We start from the raw sequence: 22,548 nt of genomic DNA on the forward strand, positions 1-22,548 counted from the left end.
AAATTCAAGCTCATCCCCTCTCCTGAGTAATTCATATAGCACAGAAAATCCACTGGGATGAAAAACGAAGGGGAAATAATACCACACAGATATTTTATCATAAACTGCAGGATACCAGGAGTCAGGTCAAATAATGAAAGAATTAACAGCCCTTCTTACAGTTATGGCTCTTTGCGATGTATTTTTATGCTTCTACATGCATCTGGTGGATCAATTTGTCTGGCACCACGTGTTGGGTGGGTATATACCCTGCAGTATTATAGCACTCGTTTTTATTTACAACTCTAATATCGTCCCATCCTATGGCATACCCAACAAAGGATTTTAATCTTCAGTGCATGAAATAAACCAGTTCCCTGGCCCAAGATCTGGGTTTGGGATTAGGGTTGCCAACCCTCCAGGACTGTTCTGGATTCTCCAGGAATTAAAGATGAATCTTTAATTAAAGATAATGTCATGTGATGAAACCTCCAGGAATTCGTCCAACTAAAGTTGGTAACCTTATTTGGGATTAGCCTTCCTGCAACCATAGGTTCACCGTGGCCCATCCCCCTGGTGCAGGAGCCCAACCGACCCGGGTCTTTCACCCGCCGCCTTAGAGACCAGGGATTGTCTGAGCGCCAGCGATGGAGGCTGGACAACGCCCCGGGCCCCCGCGCTGGGGTGCAAGGCAGGACCCGTGGGCTGGGGCCCCGCGCTCACCGGGAGCGCAGGCGGAAGCTGCACGCAGCCAGTCCGGCCCCGCTCAGATTTAACCGGCCACTCGCCACCGCTTCAGGGGATCACGCGACGCCCCGCCCTCCTCCCTGTCCCCATCCAAAATGGCTGCCTAGCCAGTGAGTGGGGCCGCTCTCTCTGCACGGTCCTCCAAGCTCTATGGCGGCTTGTGTAAGGCGCCTCGCGTACGGGAGAGGAGTGAGCATGCGCAATGAGTTTCCCTTCACTTCCTCTGGCGGCCGCTCCTGTTTCCGGCCCCCCACTTCCCTGGTAACAATGGAGCAGAAAATGGCCGCCTGAGAGGGGGAGGGAAGGAGACGCTGCTGCCGCTCGGGGAGGGACGGAGTAGGGCGAGCCAGGGCCGAGCCCGCTGAGCACCGGAGCCAGCGACGGACCGAGACCCGGGGGGGAGGAGGGAGCCTGGCGGCGCCGGGTGAGTATCGGGGCCGGACGCAGAGTTTCAAAATGGCCTAGGGAAGGGAGAGGCCCAGGCCCAGGGGAGGAGGAGGCGGCGGTGGCGCTCTGGTTGCCGGCGGGGAGGGGGAGTCTGTGTCCCCGAGCCTCTGCCCCCCTTTGATACTCGACCCTGCCTAGCCGGGGAAGTTGGGAGGAGGGCCCGGGCGGTGGATGGGATCCCCGCTTCTGGGGCAGGGAGGACAGCAGGCCCTTTTGGTCTCCCTGTCTCCACGGAGACGACCCCTTGGTCCTCTCTACCCCATCCCCAAGTGTGAGCGCGAGTCCTTGTCGGCAGCAGGGGAGCCTCACTTCCTGTCCCATCCTCTCGGGCAGGGGAGGACTGACACCTCAGGGCCCTTCCCCTCCACACGGCCTGAGCCCGGAAGGGGACCCCTTCCCCGGTTGGGCACCGGGCCAAGCTCCCTCTCGTGGGCTGCGGGGCTTCTCGCTCCGCTGTACCCAGCTGGGTTTGAGGGGGTTGAAACTTGAAACTAGACTTTTGGGTTTGTAGGAAAACTCGGGCCTCTCTCTCCTGTCCAGTGTCTCCTTTAAGGAGCTATAGTGTCTCAGGTCCAAGCCTTCATTTTATCCTCCCCACACCAGGAGCAAGGAGCCCCATCGTGAGGAGAGAGGTGGAGAGGACTGTCCGTGTTACTCTCTGTGAGGGCCTCTTCTATTTCCAAGTGTCCAGGTTGTTTGTAGTTTTGTGACCCACGAAAACTGATAGCACTGTGATCCCCATTTTATCTGTCTAATCTCACTTACTTCCCAGTTACCTTTATTTACCACACCCCAAAAATGTCCTGAGGATGTTGTAAAAATGATCTATACTTTTAGGAATGTTTATGGAGGTTCAAAACTCTGGTCATCCTGGGATGTCTTATGCTGTTTGTAGTCATATATCTCAAAGGAGGACCAAAATCTATTTTGTCTGTATCTTATGGACTTGATCCATTATCTAGCTATTCGAGATATTTACAAAAAGGGTTTTCAACAAAAAACTTCCCTAGGAAATTAAGTTGGAACATTGGATACAGTCTGTATTTTCTGGAGTGAATAAACAAAGAGCCCTGTTTAGTGTTGAATAAATAAGCTTTCAAACTGAAGTTGTACACAAATAACAATAATCAGGTGGACAGCACTACACCTAAGACTTACTTCCCATCTGCACTATTGGCTATATTGATTAATTTCAAGTTGGAGGTGACTATGAAATAGTAAAGAAGCTGTAACATCCATCTTCTAGTCATTTCAACCACAATAAGTTGATAGGTAGAGATGAAAATTAAACAGTAACTCCTTCCTTTTGTAGATGAAGTTAAATATCTTCTTCCAGAGTCTGGGATTTGATATGTTATGGTGATAGCCCAGTGTTTAAAAGTGCCTCTGTATGCCCAGCAGAGGTTTACCATTTTGGAACGGTTAATCGTCATTTGGAAAGTAAAGGAATCAGAAATGATGATCTAACTGCTCATCAAAAGAGGAAAACATATTTTGTTAAATGGGTTACAAAGGAAATAAATACTGCATTCTTCCCTCCTCCCCCAGTTAGCAGTACTAAAAACGTATGTGCTTCTGGCTCTTAATGTCATATAATCAACCACACCGATATTTATATAAGGTGATGTGACCATCAAACAAATAGCAAGTCCCTAGCCTGGATAATAAACATGTTGTCCAGTCCATATTAATTACCTCCCAGAAAAGAGAGAGTTGACAGTTTCAGCACTCTTTATCTCTCCACCAAACTCAGAACAGCCTGGGGCCTAATCTTCACACATTTTTTGCACTTGTTTGTTTGGTTAAGGGCATGATTTTTTTTAATCAAAATATTTATACTGGTGTAGCCCCTTATAGAGTTAAACAGTACAATTCTTGTGTATAAACAAGCTCTTAAGAATGTATTTAGGCTAAGATTTAAAGATGTCTGTAGGAATGTTAGTAACACTTTTCTAACACAGTGGCTCTCAAACTTGTGTACTGGTGACCCCTTTCACATAGCAAGCTGACCCCCCCCCTTATAAATTAAAACCACTTTTTTATATATTTAACATTATTATAAATGCTGGAGGCAAAGCAGGGTTTGGGGTGGAGGCTGACAGCTCGCGACCCCCCCATGTAATAACCTTGCAACCCCCAGTTTGAGAACCCCTGTTCTAACAAATCTAGTGGAGACAAGGCATTGTATAGTCTAACCCATGCTAAACTGATTTAATTGAAACCCAACTAGATTAACTGATCACTTACTAGCTGAATAGTCTACACTAAACTTTTAGAGCATGTTAGCTAACATGTTCTAACACACCTTTAAATCCTCTTCTAGGTGAAGTCTAAGAGGGGCAGGAACTTGTAAAAACCTAAGCCAATCAAAGTATTGAAAGGATAAAACATAGCACATTTATCTATACCTTTTTACCATCAGGATCTCTTATTTTGAATTTCTTATGCATAGGCACCTATCTCGCAACCCATATTTTTAAAAAATGTGTCCGTGTTAAACTTTAATGTAGGGATGGATCTTTCCATGGGTATATAAAGGTAACTTGGAGTGTCACAACATTTCCATTTGCTTTTCTCTTCAGAATGTATGAGACACTTGGCTGTGCGTAAAAACATAAAATGCATATAAGGCTGCAATTTCATCTTCTTGTCCTGGTTTATGTCAGCAGACACCAATTGGTATTTCTTGGCTGATCTGAAGTGTTGATGTTTAACTCTTTCCTTCAGTGAGAACTGCAAAGCTGAGCAGCTTCATTGCTAAAAAAATCAAGTGGCAACACTTGATTAGGTAAGATATACTCATATGCATTTACTTTATCCTCTTAATTTTAATAACTTTTAAAAAAAAGTCCAACAAGAACAGTCTTTTACAAATTCAGTATGCCAGAGGCATCTGTATCCATAATCTCATAAATAATCTACATGAATTTCTGTTTCTTGATTTGTCATCAAAATCAGATGATGAGATTGTAGTTTTACATACAGCTTGGTTTTATATTTAAACATAATATATAACTTAAATGTTATTTAATAAGGTATTATTTAAAAAAAACACTTATATTTGGGAGTATTTCATGAATTAGACAGCAACCAGGATAGGCTTGTACCGTAATCCTCATTTATTGGTTGCAGTTGTTTGTCAGCGTAGCATTGGCCTGTTATCTCCAGTAGAATCTGTAATAGCAACAATTTTGCGGATGAAATGGAGTTAAAAGAAGAGTTGAAGTTACATGTTTTTTGCATTGAAATTCTACAGGTTATGTTTGATTTAGAGCTTCCATTAACCGGAGGTCCTGTTTCTGCTGAAACTTGAGCACTACTCGACGGTCATCAGTTTTGCGGGTCTGGCTCCCCAGGATGCTACCCTACTTTTGCTGCTCTCCCTTTCAGTGACGACACTGGCTGCTGACATACCACAGTGCTGCTTCCTCCTAACTTCAGAGTGGGCGTTTTGCTTGCTGACCTTACAGGATGCTCATTTTTAGAGCAAGAGAGAACCATTTTCATGAGACTCCTCTTGTGATACCTCATGTCCAATAGGTCTTCTCTTCTGTGGTATAATCTAAAGACCAAAAGCAACATAATGTCTTATTTATTTTCATTTTCAGCATGTCTTTGTGACAAATGCTATTTTAATAAGGAAAATTATAACATTTTGAGCCCTCTGCGTTGACAGTGGAGTTCTAAGAGTGAAACATTTTATTGGATATGTGAAAGTATTGACATATGTTCTATTGCAATGTCATACCTATGATTAAAATGACATTCTGATTCTTATGACTTCTGCTTGTTAGCGCTCTGGGAACATCTTTGTTCCTTTATTAAAATAGCATTTTATACAAATACTTTGTAAAAAGACAAAATACTTTTTTGGTGTTCTTTGGCAAGTTGACATTTTTCCAGCTTAGTTTTTTTTGAGGCAAAGAGTGTACCGGTGAAATTTGAGTGGTGTAATGTTTGGGGTAAGAGAAGTATCTATCCATCACATTTAATGTCCAGATGGATACATTCATACTACATCCATTAGAGTTAATAGCAACAGGCAAAGAATAAGCCCAACATGTAAGGCAGACTTCTAAAAATTTGAAAATTTAATCCCCTATTGCCTCTACGCTGTAGATATTCAGACTGGACTGAAAGCCCTGATCCTGCAGTACGAGGCATACAGGCAGACCTCTGTGTCTATGTGGAAAACTCATTGTCTTCAGCGGGGCTGTAGGTAGACACAGTGGTCCATCTGTGTGTATCTTGTTGCAGGATTGGGGTGCAAATCTCAGTGAGCCCGCTCCCTCACATGCTTGCTTTTTTTTTTTTTTTAATGCTCTTAGTAATTGGGTTCACTCAACAGTCATTTTCTATGGTCTGTTTTTTGAGAGCAAGGATTTATAGGATACAACAATGATGAAACTTCAAGGTTGAAAACACATGAAATGTGTGGTTTCTTTATGTATTACAACTAATTATTTATAAAATAATTGGTGTTTGACATAGCTACATTAAAACTGTTTACTAGTTTTTTCTGTTGTGCATCTTAGAAGAGCACAGATTGTAGTAGTTTGTTTTTTGAAGCCTAGTCATTAATTTGGTTGTCACGTCATGGTAAATAAGGCACTTTAAAATATGACTTAGGTTTTGCAAATATTTTTGTACCTTGAGAGAAATGGAATTCAAAATATTCTAATAGCTAGTTTTAATTTCTCTCAATCTGAATTATCTGGTGTTGGAGAGCTTTTCTTGACAGGGCGCTAAGGATGAAGTTTCATCAAGAAAGAGGGTTAATAGTCCTATTAGAGATTTAGGTGATCTTTGGGGGGTAGGGAATGTATATATTTTCAAGTCAACGTCTGAGTTTTGTCTTGTACATTTTTCTTGAAGTTCGGTTTAGGTAAGGGCAACTCTGACTTCTACACTGATACAACAAATTTGCCTCTGGTTGCCAAAAAGGATGACTAGTTCCTGTGGGATGGAAGTGGATCAGTTGGTAATAGCTCATTAAGTATTGTAGTAGGTAATCACTATTTAGAAATTAGTCCTGTGTTGAGCACAGTTGCTAAACTATTTCCACCTATTAACCATCCCTTTTGTGTATTCAGAGTTATAAATTAAATTGCTGGGAAGAGAGTTAAGAAATCTGCATAATGTATAGGAATCTAATTTTCTAGAAAATATCCAGTACATGCCAAATGAAATGATGTCACTCTTAAATATTGAAACCCGTATATTTTCATTTCATCTTAAAATATCAATCATTTAGACACAAGACGTTTTGGGGGAGATTAACTCCTTCCAGCCAGTTCTTAACAGTGCTTGCTGTTTTATTAATTTGGTTGGTCATAGTCTTTTTCCTCCTATTACTTTGAGACCTACTACATATTGCTGATGAAGAGCACAACTTTATTTTTTTTTAAATCACTCCTTTTTCTTCAAACATTGTAAAGGAAAGACTTTGATCCTTTAGGGTCAAGTTTCCTTTTACTTTATACAAGTTGCAGATTTCAGCAATGACTGCTTGACTGCTACTTAATTTTAGGTGGGTTTTATTCTCTTACAGAAACAGAAGAACATGTACTAAGGTAAATTCAGCTCAGATAGCTTTTGGGTTATTTTACTATGTCCTGAAACAACTTATTTATTTTCACGCAAGGAAGACTTAGTTGGTAGGTCATTGTGCCATCTGCTCAATTAACACTTATTTCTGGGAAGCATCTTGTGATCCTCAGATGGAAGGTACCACTAAGTGTAAGGTAGTAAAGATAAAGGTGAACTGAGAGTTTAAGCATTTTGCTGTTGTATGGGGTCCAAAGTGAATTTCTTAAACAGCTACTTTAGTAAATTCTTGAATTGTGATGCCTGACCCTCTTTCGTAGATTTGCTTCTAAGTTATATCCTTACATTTGTATGACTTTCTACTCAGGCCTAGTTGTCACAGTATCAATGAATTGATAATTTTAGTACTGGTAGTGGAGCAAAGTAACTGATAATGGCAACTTTTTTCAATACCAAATGAATATCTTTAGTTCTCGATCATTTATACCCCGGAGACTATAAAGTAACTCCTCCCTTGGAGATTATAAAATCTTGAACTATAGATAGTCATTTCTTGCTATTAAAGCTTACTGTTTTCCATAGACTCTGCTGCTTTCTACTGATGGTAAGGACATCATTAGTCATTTGTGCCTGGCACCTTTGAGTGGATTGTTAATGAGTAACTACAGGGAATCCACTTGACTGACTTGTCAGTGAGTGGGCATACCAATTTAAGAGTTTACTGCTATAATATCTGGTTATTCAGCTGCTGAAAAACACTTCCTATCACCATTTTAAAGAAAACTTTCACTTGTTTCAGTCAAATAGCTGTACAGACTCTTGTTTCCAGCGAACTTTAGACAAATCTTACTGTGCTTCCATAAAGATGTTCAGTTTCATTACTGGATAAACTAAAGTTGGCTATAATCAACAGATCTGCACTCACTACATCTTAGAGACATGAGCTCCTCCAGACATTTCTGCTCTCCCTCGCCAGTTCTGTGCTGACAGAAGAAGGGAAATTTCAGGTTGTGTTACGCAGGTAAGAACAAATTCTCATGTTAAGTTGACCTAAAGCAATAAAAGCAAGGAAACTCACTGAGGTGAAACATACTATATATGACCTCCCCTGTGCAGGTTTAATAGGATGCCACAGTTATGCCTATCATAGTGTATAGGCAGACATGGTGTGTCTTGCCCTTATTTGCATTTCTTGCTTTATGGTAATATGCTGCTTATGATATCTTAATGTGCTGTTTACATTTTAGTTGTTAGGTCTCATTTTAGGCATCAAGATTGTGTACTACACTCGACACAATTTGGATGGTGTGCCTCAGTGATTAAATCCCTGAGGGACAGCTGTATCTAGTTATTGTTTCCATAGGAGTCTGTTGCATAGTAATATGGTAATAGTGCTGCTTTACTGCCACTATTGAAATCCTGTTGCGTAGCTAGGCAGAACCAAGGAAACCCCATTGTCATTGTAGTACTATTAGTATCCTAGTGATAGGCATCTAGAATTCATAGGGTTCTGCAATGGCTAAGGTAGAAGAGAACTGTTTTTTGGAGCTGGATAAACTGGCTTGGTGCAGAGTTTATATTAGGTGTTTGCACTGGTGAAGCTACTTTGGTGTAGCTATACCAGTGTGAAAATCCCTAATGTAGACAAGCCTCCAGGAGTAACCCTAATAGTGTTGAATCTAAATGCAAGACCCTCCTCTGAGGCCGCCTTCCAATAATGACATTTCCCACATCTAACATGTAATTTTGGGCTTGGAGAGGGAAGAAGACAAACACAGTAACTCTTGTGTAAGTTACCTTAATGTGCGTAAAACAAATGGGCCTTGAAGATCATGCAAAACCTCTCCTCTATTTATGATGATTTAAAGTGTAGAGACATTCTGATTTTTCTTGACAGTTTTGTTTAGAAACCAAAAAGAGGATCAGTTTCATGATTAGACCAGTGGTTTTCAACTGTTTTTCATTTGCAGACCTCTAAAAATTTCAAATGGAAGTGCGGACCCTTTTGGAAGTCTTAGACGTAGTCTGCAGACCCCCAGGGTCCACAGGTTGAAAACCACTGCACTAGACAAGTGGCCGAGAAACAGATCCTATTATATTTGGAAATTCTCCGATTAAAAAGCACAAAACAGAATCCCCCCCCCCCCCCCCTCAGTATGTTCATGAGGCTTCAGGAGCTGTTTTAAAAAAAGGAAACATTTCCGGTGGAAATGTTGTATAGGAGCATTCCACCAGGTGTAAAACTAGCTAGATAATGAGCCACATGAGTAATTGGTGCATTCCCACAGTTGTGTAAGACCGTGCTTTACATCATGATTGGTGAGGCTTACTGATTAATAACCAGGCTTCCTTGTTTTGGCTTCCATTTGGATAGGTTTAAGGTTAACTTCATTTCTCCAGAGGTGGTATGTTTTCACTGTTGACGTTGACCAAATGCAGATATTGCTGTATCTCTCACTAATGTTGAGAGATGTGTTAGAGGTTCTAACCTAACTGAAGTAGGAAAAGTGTGGGGAGAATGCATATATTGGATTCCTGTTTACAGCTGGCAATATGCCAGGTACACAAGACTTCTTGGTCTCATATTCCACTTTCATCAAAATTGACAGTTGAACTGCTGTCTAATAAATTACTTTTGGCATTAAATCCCAGAATTCATTCTACAGAACCTTTTTTTTCCTGAGGAACTGAATGATCTTTGTATTGCAAGGTGTTCTCTGGCACTCACAATCTACTATGCTGTAATTCCACTTCCTAGTTTTCACATTTCTTCCAAATTCTTTTGGCTTTTGGGGATTGGCTATTCCTCTTAATTGTCCAGAAGAATTGCTGATGAGTAACACGAGGCACTTCGTTTCCTTATAGGCTTGAGTTTAGGAGGCTTAACCCTGTTAAAATTGTCTTCTAAAGGAACATAGTGTTGGATTCAGATGACTCACGTCCTTTACAGGATTGTTTTAAGGCAGCCTTTAGGCTGCTCTAGGTTGTGCTTTGTCAAGTAGCTGCAACATCAGGGTATGCTATAAGGGGGTTTAGACGTCTCCTTCCTGAGCAATGTTGGGTGCACAAAAGATTGCCTGAAGGATTTGGTCTGTAATTTTGATGCTTCCCTAAACATATTGCATTTTCAAAATTATTGATTTAAATGCTGAACCAAGTAGTGATTTAAATTGTGGTACAAACTAAATTTCTCCTTAAATAATTTAAATATATGATAGTGATTAAGTGTGTGTTGTCAGGGTCAAGTTCAACGACAGATTGTACTGAATTCCACTGAATGTGTGAATAAGCATTACAGATTATTTTATTCATTTTTGTATGTATGGTTTTCAAAATATGTAGTTTTCTTCTTCTTTTTAGATACTTTCCCACTCTTTCATCAACATGGAAAGCTCAGATTCTAACGATAAAGGAAGTATTGATCACTCAGAAGCACAGCGCCGGAGTCAGCTGGATCGATTAGAACGTGAAGAAGCTTTCTATCACTTTGTAAATAACCTGAATGAAGAGGACTATAGGCTTATGAGGGATAACAATTTGCTAGGAACACCAGGTATGTTACGACATGTAGGTAGCATGAAAACTTTAATTCACAAATGTGAATGCCTCTACACCCATTTTCAGACTACCTAGTTCCTCTCACTGTTGTGCTGAATGTGTCTTCAGCATTTATTATATTTTTAGTACTATTTTATGCCATTGTAGAGAGTAGTTCTTCTGCTTAGTTGAGCACACAGTAGACCAGTGGTTTTCAAACTTTTTTTCTGGTGACCCAGTTGGAGAAAATTGTTGATGCCTGTGACCCAACGGAGCTGGGGATGAGGGGTTTGGGGTGTCGGAGGGACTCAGGGCTGGGGCAGGGGGTTGGGGTGCAGGAGGGGGTTAGGACTCTGGGCTGTGGGTGCACACTCTGGGCTGGGCTGGGGATGAGGCATTTGGGGTGCAGGAAGGGGCTCTGGGTTTTGGTGGAGGGGCTCTGGGTTTTGATGGAGGGGATTGGGGTGCGGGGTTTGGGTCCGGGCTTATCTCCGGTGGCTCCTGGTTAGTAGCGCAGCCGGGGTGCAGAGGCAGGCTTCCAGGCTGTCCTGTCACCGTGGACCGCGCTGTGCCCCGGAAGCGGCCAGCAGCAGGTCTGAATCCTAGGCAGAGGAGGGCAAGCAGCTCCGCGTGTCTCTTGTCCGCAGGCACTGCCCCACAGCTTCCATTGGCCGGGAACCAGCCAGTGGGAGTGCGGAGCCGCTGCTCAGGGCGCGGGCAGCGCGCGGAGCCCTGAGGCCCTCCTGCCTAGGAGCCGGATCTGCTCCTGGCTGTTTCCATGGCAAGCGTGGTGTCAGACTCAGAACAGGTAGGGACTAGTTGTTACTGGCCAGCCACCAGGCTCCCTGTGTGCTAAGCAAGGTGACCCAGTGCCTTGCATTCCACGACCCAGTACTCGGTCGCGACCTGAAGTTTGAAAACCACTGCAGTAGGCCATTCCTTGAAGGTAATATGAATAGTGTCGAGCTTGTTAGGTTAAACTAGATGTGCTAATTCAATTTTAAGAAAATGTTAGTGTTCACTGGGACTTGCAAAGTCTGCACTACTGAGGGCTGCATTGGCATCTTGCCAGGTATCTGAGTCTCACTTGGGCCGTTTTTAAATAAGAAAGTTGCACTGGTTTAACTAAAGGTGTAATTTTAAAACCAATTTAGTTAAACCGGTGTGAACAGTCTTATTTCAGTATAAGAGGGGCTTATTTTGGCTTAGATAAAACTGATTCCTAATAGACTTGTGCTAAACTGAAATAAACAAATCTTAATCTGAAATGTCTGCTGAGGTTTTTTTTGCACTGGTTTAACTAAATCAGTTTAAAATAACACTTTTAGATAACCAGTGCAACTTTCTCTTGTAAATGAGGCCTTGATTGATATAGGATGGAGAATACTGCTGACATGTGGTTACAAGACCCAGCAAGCATTTCGCCATCTTCTTCTGAGCAGGTTGTAACTCTGTTAGCTGGAGCCTCAGCAAGTCTTACCTAAGGGCAATAGTGTTGGAGGACTATGGGGTATACTTTGGCTACCCCGACTTATAGGTATCATGGTGTGTCAGAATTCAACAAACACTTAGCAGCAGTCAGTATCTTGTTAGTACAGTATTTGCAGTTCAAAGAGAATGTAAGCATAAGAACTCTTAGCCTATGGCTTATTCTTGCCTTTACATATCTGCCTTTAAAATAGTTTTGGAAAACTTTGCTTGCTTCCTAAGGTGAAATTACTGAAGAAGAATTGATGAGAAGGCTACATCAAGTTAAAGAAGGTCCACCACAGCAAAATGGTGATGAGAACAGAGGTATAAATATTGTATTTGTGGAAGCTCTTAACTTTAGCAGCCCATATAGATCTTAACTTGAGTGCAGGAATGGAACATGTTAAGCCTAGGCAGGTGCAAGGTGAGCAGTGTTTTAGAATTAAGTGAAGATTATCTGATATCTGCTTCAGAGATCAAAGTTTTGAAGAGATTTCAGCTAGAACACATCACACTTCTATTTTGCTGCACTGTGATCGCTTCTGCATTTCTTTTTTTTGTTTAGATTTCTCTCCATTCTGTTCCCTTACAGGGGTGCTTTCTGAGATTCCCACATTTTCTCACATTTACTCTTTCCATCTCAAGGTTGCCACATTGCCTCCCTGCATAAAGGTTTACACACAGGTCCCACTGAACCCTGTCATTGTTAGCTAAATGGTTCTCTAGTATAGCAAACTCAAGTATTCCAGGCCACTAAGGCAGTGTCTACACTAGCACTTATGTCAGCAAAACTTTTATTGCTTAGAGATGTGATAATAACACTCCCCCTGAGTGACATAAATTTTACCAGAATAAGCGCTCGTGCACAGCACTATGTCGGCGGGAGAGCGTCTCCCACCGACATAGCTACAACTGCTCATTGAGCTGATTTTATTATGTCGGCCGGAGAGCTCTCTCCTGTTGGCATAATGTGGCTACACAAGTACTCTTACAGCAGCACAACTGTATCGGTACAGCTGTGCCTCTGTACGCTTGTTATGTAGACATGGCTTTGGTTTGTGATTTAACTGCTGCTGTACTAGGCCATTGAATTGACAGTATTTGAGCAAGTAAAAAACATCTAATATAATGGTTTTTTTTAACCCTTGAAACATAACTGACTTTCCATTTAGTTGTTACAAGAAATAATTATTTTGATGACTTGTTTGCTATTTGGCTACAACTTCTAAAGAGGCATAATTATTGGCAGTAGAAAAATGTCCACTCATGCTCCCTCAAAGAAAAAGCTCTTGTGGACATAACACTTATCAAGCTGTTAAGGATGAAACCGTTATGGACTTATGGACTTATTTTAAAACTGTAACTTGATTAATTAAGTAATTATATTTTTGGAAAATTTAATCTAAGAATTACCTCAGTTCTCTAATTTTGGTAGTTCCCTTTCTTTTGACAGGTGCAGAATCCACAGAAGATGTTTCTAATAGAGATTCCATAATAGACTGGCTTAATTCAGTACGACAGACTGGAAATACCACACGGAGCGGGCAAAGAGGAAACCAGTCTTGGAGGGCAGTGAGCCGGACTAACCCTAACAGTGGTGATTTCAGATTCAGTTTGGAAATAAATGTCAACCGTAATAATGGGAACCCAAACCCAGAAGCTGAAAATGAGCAATCTGTAGAGCCCTCTAATGGTGAGGATTTGGAAAATAGCCAAAGTGACACTGAGACTCCAAGATCTGAATCGCCATCTGTAAGGCAGCCTGGCTCAGACAGAAGTACCTCTGAGGAGTTAGCAACTGAGGAAGCATCTCCTCTCAGAGGCCAGAGAAGAGCAAGAAGCAGGAGCCCAGAACAACGAAGAACCCGGGCTAGGACTGATAGAAGTAGGTCACCTATTAATCCAGCAAGTGAGACTCCTCGCAGATCTCCTCACAATATGCCATCTCAGACACTTGATCATTCCCTCGTAAACGAATCTGAGGGAAGTTCTAGAACTAGACAGCATGTGACGTTAAGGCAACATACGACGGGGACTGAGATTGCAAGTGAAAATGCAGTTCTGTTTTCAACCCCTGAAACAAGACCTGCTCCTCCAGCATTAGGTTCTTCAGAAACAAATGGCAGCAGTGAGTCTGCAGCTCCTGGACAGAGGCCACCTACTATAGTTCTTGATCTTCAAGTGAGAAGAGTCCGTCCAGGAGAATATCGGCAGAGAGACAGCATAGCCAACCGAACCCGATCCAGGTCCCAGACACCAAACAATACAGTCACTTATGAAAGTGAACGTGGAGGGCTTAGGCGTACATTTTCACGTTCAGAACGGGCTGGAGTGAGAACTTATGTCAGTACCATTAGGATTCCTATTCGTAGAATCATAAACACGGGCTTTAATGAGACAACATCGGTCGCAATTCAGACCATTCTAAGGCAGATAATGACAGGTTTTGGAGAATTAAACTATTATATGTACAGTGATGGTGATGCAGATCCTAATGGCCCAGCCCCAAACCAAAATGTAGATGCTCCTGAGTTACAGAATGGAGGTGATAGTGGTAGTACTAGTTCACGCAATGAAAGTACTGAAGGTAGCTCAGGGGAGGTATATGAAAGTAGTAATGAAGGAGGTTCAACATCTGCTAGGCGGGAAGGTCGGAATACTAGGGGATCAGTCACTTTTGAAGAAAGTGGCTCTTTACCATTCCTTAGCCTAGCACAGTTTTTTCTACTAAATGAGGATGATGATGACCAGCCAAGAGGACTCACCAAAGAACAAATTGACAACCTAGCATGGAGGAATTTTGGTGAAAGCGATGCTCTGAAAACCTGTAGTGTCTGTATTACAGAATACACAGAGGGCAACAAGCTTCGTAAACTGCCTTGTTCCCATGAGTACCATGTCCACTGCATTGATCGCTGGTTATCAGAAAATTCCACTTGTCCTATTTGTCGTAGAGCAGTCTTAGCGTCTGGTAACAGAGAAAGTGTTGTCTAAATGAGAGCTGAATTTGTGGCTGAACAGCTGGTGTAATAGTGATGGGCAACAAGGTCACTTTCATTATGACCACTTTTTGAGTGGTGCTTCAATGTAAAGTAATGAGTCTGGCTGCTTCGTCCTTCATGGAAACATTTTCTCAGAATTAAAGCTTTTAAAATGGGAATCTCTTTAAATTAGAGTCTCCAAATCTATTCAGTTTCAGTGTCTCGAATTTCAGACAATTTTATTTCCCCAAAGACACCTATTTGTTATAAATTTCTCATTTTTTTCATCATCAAGACTGTTAAGCTCCTTCCCCATCCCCTCCCCAATGCATTGTGAATCTTAAAGACCTCAGCACTCAATTCATCCCTGTAAGGAACTTATCTGAGAAGTCATCCTAGCTACAGCACATGCTTCATAGTGGATTTTTAAAAGCAAACCCAGCTATCCCACTGAATATGAAATTCATGCAACTGCACCCTTAAATATAATTTTGGTTAATTTTCATATTGGGTATTCTTGGACACATGAGTGCAGATAACACTAATGTTAGCCCTTTTCCCATTGTACAGCTGTCTCCAGCCCATCACTATGGCACTCTGTAGAGTGAGCTGATAGCTTAATCGGGATATTTATCTTGTGGAAATATAAGAATTGCCTATGCTTGTTTAAATAAAAAAAATCACAATTTTTGTTTTACAATTGTAAAGCTTTTTTGTAGAAGCTCAGTACTTTTCCAGTGCACTGTTGTACTAATGCATTAAGAATTAAAATTGTACCATGCTTAGAAATGAAGAGAATGCTTTTCATATAAGACCCACCACACACAGAGCAAACTAAATACAAGCGAGCTGCTTTTGTAAATGTTATTGTCAAGAGCAGTGCATATCTGTACTATTTAATTTATGTGAACAGCTACTGTAACATAAAACAGTTAAGAATTAGCCATCTTAATTTCATTAAAACGGATGGAAATTGAATGTTATAATTGCAATGTCTTGGCTCAGTAATGCCACCAAAAAAGGTGATAAAAAAAAAAATAGAAACCTGCTCTGAAGACTGGTTTTTTCTTTGTATGGTTACTGATGTGTAATGATACAAACTTGTATGTACCAGTTTCATTCAGTGAGGATTTTGCCCAAGTTTTGTATTAAGCTGTATTTTAATCACTGAGGGAGCTGTATGTAACTTTCAGCAGACAAATGTTGGCAAATTAATTTTCTCCTCCCACCCTAATGATCTAGTAATCTCTGGAGCTTTAATGATTTAACATGCTGGCCTTCAAAAATCAATGGCAGTTGCATGGGACCTAAGTATCCATGGTAGAGAAATTAACATTTAGGTGTAACGGAGAAATAATCTTCTAACAGAAGTTTCTCAAATGAATTGCCAATCTTAAATTATTGGTTACCGGAGTACATTTAAAAAATGAAATTTCAAGTTGTTTGAATTTGCAACTTATTTTCCTTAAAATAAAATATTAGGCATGTTTCTTTACTGTTAAAGACTGTCTACATTCCACTCGCGTTTTGTATTAAAAGTTAGTGTGGGCTCACCACAATTCAAATCTTATAAATGCATTTGCACAATTTTAAGTCTGCTTTGGAAATGTTCATACCTCAACTGTCTTTACATGGTGGGAAACCTCTTCCCCATTCCCAAGAAACCTTTACTCTTTAGTAGCTTTGCCAATGCTACATGCTTCTCAAGGAAAGCAATGTTCTATTTCAAGTAAAAAAATATATATAGTAGTTGTTAACTAGGGATATGAACTGCTCTTGCTGGCTAGATCCAAAATGTTGCTCGATACTCAGATGACAAAACCAAACCTGACCTATCTTTTTTTTACATTAACTAATCTTCAGTGTTTGAGTGGTGGTTACAGAGAACGTCATCCTAGCTGCTAAGCCATTATAACGTAACTACTCACCAGCCTGTTCTGGAGCCCTCCCGTTTTTCTAACAGTGCATTTTCATGTCGTTCTCAGTTCGATGGGGAATCCTGACTGGCTTGTGAGCTCACTTACCTTGTGGTGGAATGCTCCATCATTGTAAGGGTGTTCCTTATCGTATGTTTTTAAAACATTTATAAACAAATACATGCTCTCAAATGTTCTCTCTGAGATGTGTTCATCTATAAAATTGGAGGTTAGATATTAATGTTACTGGTTGGACTTTGATTCATGAATGTAGCTAATGAATCTTAAGCCAAAACTACTTCTCAAACATTGGACACCCTGATTTTTGAATCTTTTCTGTAGTATGCACATAAGTGTATGCAATCACTTGCATTTTTCAGTAACGCTCTTTGCTGACTTGGACTGTAGAATTAAAATTGAAATATTTTATAGTAGTATTTGCTACTGATTTCTAAATACACTTTTAGCTTTTTAAAATCAGATGTCTTATGAGGACTAAGGACAGACATGAGAATAATATAAGCCCATTAGCAACAAGCGATACACAGTGGAGGAAGACTGTAATACCTCATTAAGCAGTTACTCTTTCGTTAATTAAGATTGTTCTTGGTTTCCAAGAACTATACAGTTCAACCATCTTGTAGTTTTATTATGATTGCCTAAGAGTGGTATGCCTTAATGTTTTAACTTTATGTAATTGTAACAACGGTTAAAGTGTCTGAGGTTCCCAAAAAGGTACCAGAAACCAGTGTTCACCTCAATTAAGAATCCTTTGAATGTTTCAAATGTTTTAATTATTTATAATGAAATTCCTTTTTAAACTCTTACTATACCAGTAGCACTGGGGTTTGTTTCTTTTGACTTCAAACAATTGACAAGAGTGATATTGCTGTTAGTGAGGAACTCTTACCTAGATGAGGCATTTACCAACGTCCACAACAGTTCTGGAAATGAGCAATGGTATAACTGAGCTCTGAGCTACACCTAGTAACTCAATGGCGTTTATGAATACTTTCCTATTATGAATTGTGCAAAACAAATCTGGAAAATTATTGGCCTGATCCAGCAGCAGGAATTCTCATCTGAGTAAGGGTTGCTGGATCAGGCCCTATTATTATAAGGTAATTTAGTTAATTCCTGTATAGTACAAGAAATTTATGGGCGTCATTCTTTCCTTTAAATTAAAGTTATATCAAGCTTTAAAAGCCAATATTAATACTTCAATTTTAAATTAAATTGCAAGCTTTATAGATAAAGTATAGAAGTGTCTCTAGTGAGGTGCTCACAATTAGCTAAAGTTAGTCTCTCTTGAATCAACTTATTTAAAAATATATGAATCCTTTTGGTGCCAAGCATTCTTAACATATTTGCATCTATAGCTTTCTTAAGCTTCAACCTATTTTTTCAGCATTGGAATTGTAGATGGATGTGCACTGTTTTTACAGCCACTTTACTGGATGCCCATGGCCACTGAGAGGGTTAAAACACAGCTATTATCTTTTGGGGGGGGGGGGTTAATGCCCACGTGTACATAGATGAATAAGTTTAAAAGATTCTGGTAGCCACCTTATACATTGCTGCTCTCCTCTTCTTAGTTTATGGTGCCATCTTGAGGAAGCTTTTTTTACCCTCCTTCAAAGTTGGGGAAATACACATCTTTGACTCCATTATTTATTAAAACATTAATTTCTTTGCTGTTTAAGTTGGTTTTGTGTTTGAAGGAGCTCCCCTGCTAGAGCTTGTATAAGGAAAGCTGATGTTAAAAAAAAAAAAACAAAAAAACAAACTACAACAAAAACACACAAACACACACACTTGCACATTGTGGACAGCCATCCTCCTGGTGTTTGGGATTACCCCTAGGTATTTAAAACATAGAAGAGTGCACAATCTTTTGTTTTGTAAGAGTGCAGTATATAGTTCTAATCAAACTGCAAATTTGTAGACATTTTTAATGGGTTTTATCCATTAAGTGAAAGAACTGTGAAAAGTAGTGACTGGTTTTTACTGGGGTTCTTCTTTTACTTGCACTTTTGTAAAAATAAACAGCTTTTTGCAAATAGTATTTTGCAGGCAGTTAGTTCATTTATGTTAACTGATCCTTGTTTGGAAAATAGTGTTATTTGACAGGGTAGTTGCTGCACTGCATGCATAGAAACTACTCGTTAAAAGTTTCTTAAGGACTTTCTGTAGGAAGTATTAGTGTGCATGCATAGCAGCTGCACTAACATGATACTGTACCAATTTTGAAGAAGCCATGATTGGCCATTGTGCCAACTTGCAGATTAATGTGTTTTCAACTAATGTTGACACAATGGACGGTAACGACTGTCCGCTATCCATGGATTATGCGAATATGTAGTGTCCAAAGGACAATTTCACCAGTATAATTTCAGTAAGAAATGTATCTTAAAATACTTGCCTACACTTTGAGGAAATTCATGATCTGAGATGCGTTATAGTAACTAGGGTCTAATTTTAAGATGAGAAAAGAAATTTAGTTAAAGCTGACCATTGGTTTCCATTTTGTACCAGTGTGCCTAGGTATTCCATGGGTCTTCCAACAGTGTGTGTTCTTAATCAGCACATATATTGCAATATCAAGGTTCAGCTGGCTGGGTTTAGCTGTTTAGCTGCAGCCTTAACTTTTCTTGGCATTGTTAATTTGAGACCCTTACTATAACTGTAATGTGGTGTTCTGTGCAAGAATCTGGTGTTTCCGTTCATCCGCAGTACAACTGGGGATTTATGTGACTTGATTAGGGATATGTGATCAGATCTTGAGTTGATTAGGTACACAGTTGTAATGGAAATGCCTGTGCCAGGTTATCTGGCTTCTCCCAGGAGGTGTTAACTTGGAGCCATGTTAAGGGAATTGAGCAACACAGTTAGAAATATTTGAAATTTTCACCTACAAGAGGCTTTATTTTTGTTTGGGTTGCATTGCTGAGGGGAAGGAGACAGAAGGAAATCTAATGGTAATGTAATTTACTCAAAGCACATTAAATTATGTTGTGTAAAAATTAGTTTGATTCTGTTATACCAGGGCTTCCCAACCTCTTTTGCACCGAGATTTCCTTTTTCTTATGGGCGAATCCATTATTGAACCTTATTTAGTTCCATTATCTGGTTTTTGTCACTTAAATTAAAATCCCAAGAGCCCTTCCCTATATTTGTTAGGCTGTTGGCTGGGAAGCCCTGTATTAAACTGAGAATGTAACAATTTTCCTTTTTGTACAGTGCTTTACATTGTTTATATTGGACTTTAGTACAAAATGGTACTCTAAAAGGTCATAAAACAGTTTGATCATATTTGATAGCTAACATTTAGGAGGAGTTTGTTTCCTATGTAAGATGTCATAATGCAAATTTAAATAGACTCAATAAAATGCATGAAGTGATAATTTTGTTCTTGATCATCGCTCCTTGGGGACCGTGTGTGTGTGTGTGTGTTCATTCTGTAGTGGGAATGTAATTGAGACTACCAGGGTTAACAGCTCATGATAAATGTGATAGCAATCCATTTTTTTCATTATTTCCTGTTGTATGAAGTGGGAGAGTAGGAAAGGAATAGGAACAACCTATGGCTTTTTTGTCAAAAGAATTTGCCTCTTTGTATACTAAACTGAAGGAATAAATCTCATTACGTACAAGAGTTCACTAAATCGGTTGGTGCATAGAATACAAGGACATAGTTTTAAATCATCTTTCAAAATAGTAGCTGTGATTTATGGGTGCTATTCAGTAACTGAAATCAGCGACCTGGTCTCAGCAGTGAAAGTCAAACTAGAAACATGCAGAGGGCCATAGACACACTGCCAAGTTTGCATAAATTCATGTATGGCCAGAGGCTTCTTTTTAAAATTAATCTCTGACCTGTGTGCAGTGCTCCACATGAATGAGAAGGAAACTAAATACCTTTTGGAGGATGTGGAAAACTATCAGTGCTTTTCCATGCATGCTCTATGAGTAGGAAGCAATGACCAATCCTGGACACATGGGATGATGTCTGAAACAAAGGGTGGGGAACTCTAATTGTATTTATTAGGACAGCGTTCAACAAGATGTAACAAAAAATGGAAGGGAGGAGTAGGAAAAGAGTGATAGGGTTGTGTGGGATAATATGAAGGCTTACATAGACATATGTTATAAGAGCCATGTCTGTGGGAGAAAGGATGGATTTAACTGCTTTGTGCAATTTCTCAAATTTCTTTGTGCAGATATTTATTGATAAAAGTGGTGTCTTGCATCAGAAACTAACAGTATTGAGTTCAGTTTGGACCGAAAGTGGCACCCTTAAGTGTACTGCAAAGCAAAATAGTGGTGTCCTCTGTGTGAAGATGCTTTCAATGCTCTTCAAGGATGATTTATCTGTTTAATTAGGGACATAATCTAACCTTTCTGAAGGCAAAGGCTTGGGAATTGGGAAGTCTTGAGTTCTAATCCTGGCTCTGATACAGTCTTTGTAGTCTTGGGCAAGTCACTTTGCTTTTCTCCCTCAGTTTCCGTTTCACAGATGGGGATCGTAATCCCCACCTCCTTTTATTTCGAGATGACTGGTTCAAGTGTGCCTCCGATAGGTACTGATATTCATTATATGAAGTGAGTTGGTCTCTCTTGGGAAGTGACAACAGCCACATTATTAGAAACCACCACCACAATTAGCATTGTTTGTTCTTGTTGGAATTCTTACATAGAATGTTGCTTTTTACATAGAATGGCCATTGAAACTGATCTTTCATGGCCCTGCCCACTCAGTGTTGATGTGATTGCAAGGAGAAGCTTGCCTTACGCCTGCTGTCTGCACTGTACAGTACCTACTCTATATAGGGCAGACTTCATTTTTTAAGGTGTCTTTTTACCAGCACCAAATTCTTAAAGAAAAATGTCCTCTATAGTCTAACTTCTCTCTATCTTAGGGTTTTATACTAGCACCCTTCACTATAGGATCCAAGCATTTTCCATGTAAAATCAATAGCAATATTGACATCCTGGAATCTTTGATTCTCCTCACTTTTGGGGGTAAAAACTCTGCTTGGCCTATGATTGTTTGGTTTGTTGGTTGGTTTGTTACAAGTTCTTTCTTTGTTTTTATCATTGGGTGGGGTGTGCTTTGGTAGGATGGAATAGTCAGTGTTGCAAATGACGTACTTGCTATGGTGGAAAGAGGAAGGATTTGGAGTGTTTCCTAAAGGATAGTTTAGTTTTGGATCTGTCTAATCTCTGGAATTTTATTTCTAGTGAGATCTCCTTGCCTGAGAGTGCTTTATCTCTAACTCACTTATGCTTCATCCTGAGTTTTGTGATTTGTGTTGTCCCAGAGGGGGACAACTGTTTCATAGATTGAAATTTGATCTTTAATATTGTGTGATTTTTAGTCTAGTCCATTGAGCTCCTTCTCAATCTTTTTCTATAGCAGAACCTCCCTCCCATCTAGCTGCTACCACAACCCTCAGGCTAGGGTGGATCTGACCCTCCTTCCCCCCAGTTTGAGCAGTCCTGATCTATTCCTTATGAATCCCCTTCTGTCTCAAAAACTCCCTCAAAAAACCTTACCCACCTAACTTATTTTCCAGTCCCTTCATTGCATCAAATTTTGAGCTCTTTTTTCTGGCCTTCAAACCCTTATATAATTTAGCTCCTCCCTGTCTCTGTTCAGGCCCATGACCTTCAACTTTGCATTGTCCTTCTACACCCCCCTTCAGGCTTGCTTCCACGTAGTCCTGCTCTGAATCAACATAAATATCTAGAGATGACACTCTCCCTGCTCCTCTGTACCAGATATGATCAGGATCAGATCAGAAAGGGTGCAATTGCTACTCATCTCTTGTGGCTGGAGCCACACTTCAGTGTCTCTCTCTACCATGAATTCCAGCATCTTTGCAAAAGTGGCATGAAAATGTACCTCCCAGGTATATATGTTG

At 40.2% G+C, this 22,548-nt stretch overlaps 1 protein-coding gene across 5 annotated transcripts; it reads left to right on the plus strand.

Annotated features, from left to right (window-relative positions):
• The first annotated feature begins 993 nt into the window (after positions 1-993).
• RLIM (ring finger protein, LIM domain interacting) lies at positions 994-20,011 on the plus strand. Of its 5 annotated transcripts, XM_029911829.1 has the most exons (7): positions 994-1,150; positions 3,843-3,961; positions 4,430-6,181; positions 7,634-7,741; positions 10,081-10,273; positions 11,968-12,051; positions 13,181-20,011. In XM_029911829.1, the coding sequence occupies exons 5-7, from the start codon at positions 10,105-10,107 to the stop codon at positions 14,719-14,721; spliced, it is 1,794 nt and encodes a 597-aa protein (XP_029767689.1). In that variant the 5' UTR covers positions 994-1,150; positions 3,843-3,961; positions 4,430-6,181; positions 7,634-7,741; positions 10,081-10,104; the 3' UTR covers positions 14,722-20,011. The 5 variants fall into 5 exon arrangements, with proteins under 5 accessions (XP_029767689.1, XP_024056451.1, XP_024056452.1 ...); XM_024200683.1 differs by lacking the exon at positions 4,430-6,181; XM_024200684.1 differs by lacking the exons at positions 4,430-6,181; positions 7,634-7,741 and having other exon boundaries at positions 3,840-3,961.
• Positions 20,012-22,548: the final 2,537 nt, after the last annotated feature.

The sequence above is a fragment of the Terrapene carolina genome, unplaced genomic scaffold (assembly GCF_002925995.2).
Source record: "Terrapene carolina triunguis isolate 2854851 unplaced genomic scaffold, T_m_triunguis-2.0 Scaffold131, whole genome shotgun sequence".
Classification (NCBI taxonomy): Eukaryota; Metazoa; Chordata; order Testudines; family Emydidae; genus Terrapene; species Terrapene triunguis.

Coding starts and splice junctions, on each gene's coding strand:
- RLIM (XM_024200684.1), top strand. CDS start 10,105: ATGGAAAGCTCAGATTCTAACGATAAAGGAAGTATTGATCACTCAGAA. Junction 10,274..11,967: donor CAATTTGCTAGGAACACCAG/GTATGTTACGAC, acceptor TTGCTTCCTAAG/GTGAAATTACTGAAGAAGAA. Junction 12,052..13,180: donor AAATGGTGATGAGAACAGAG/GTATAAATATTG, acceptor TTCTTTTGACAG/GTGCAGAATCCACAGAAGAT.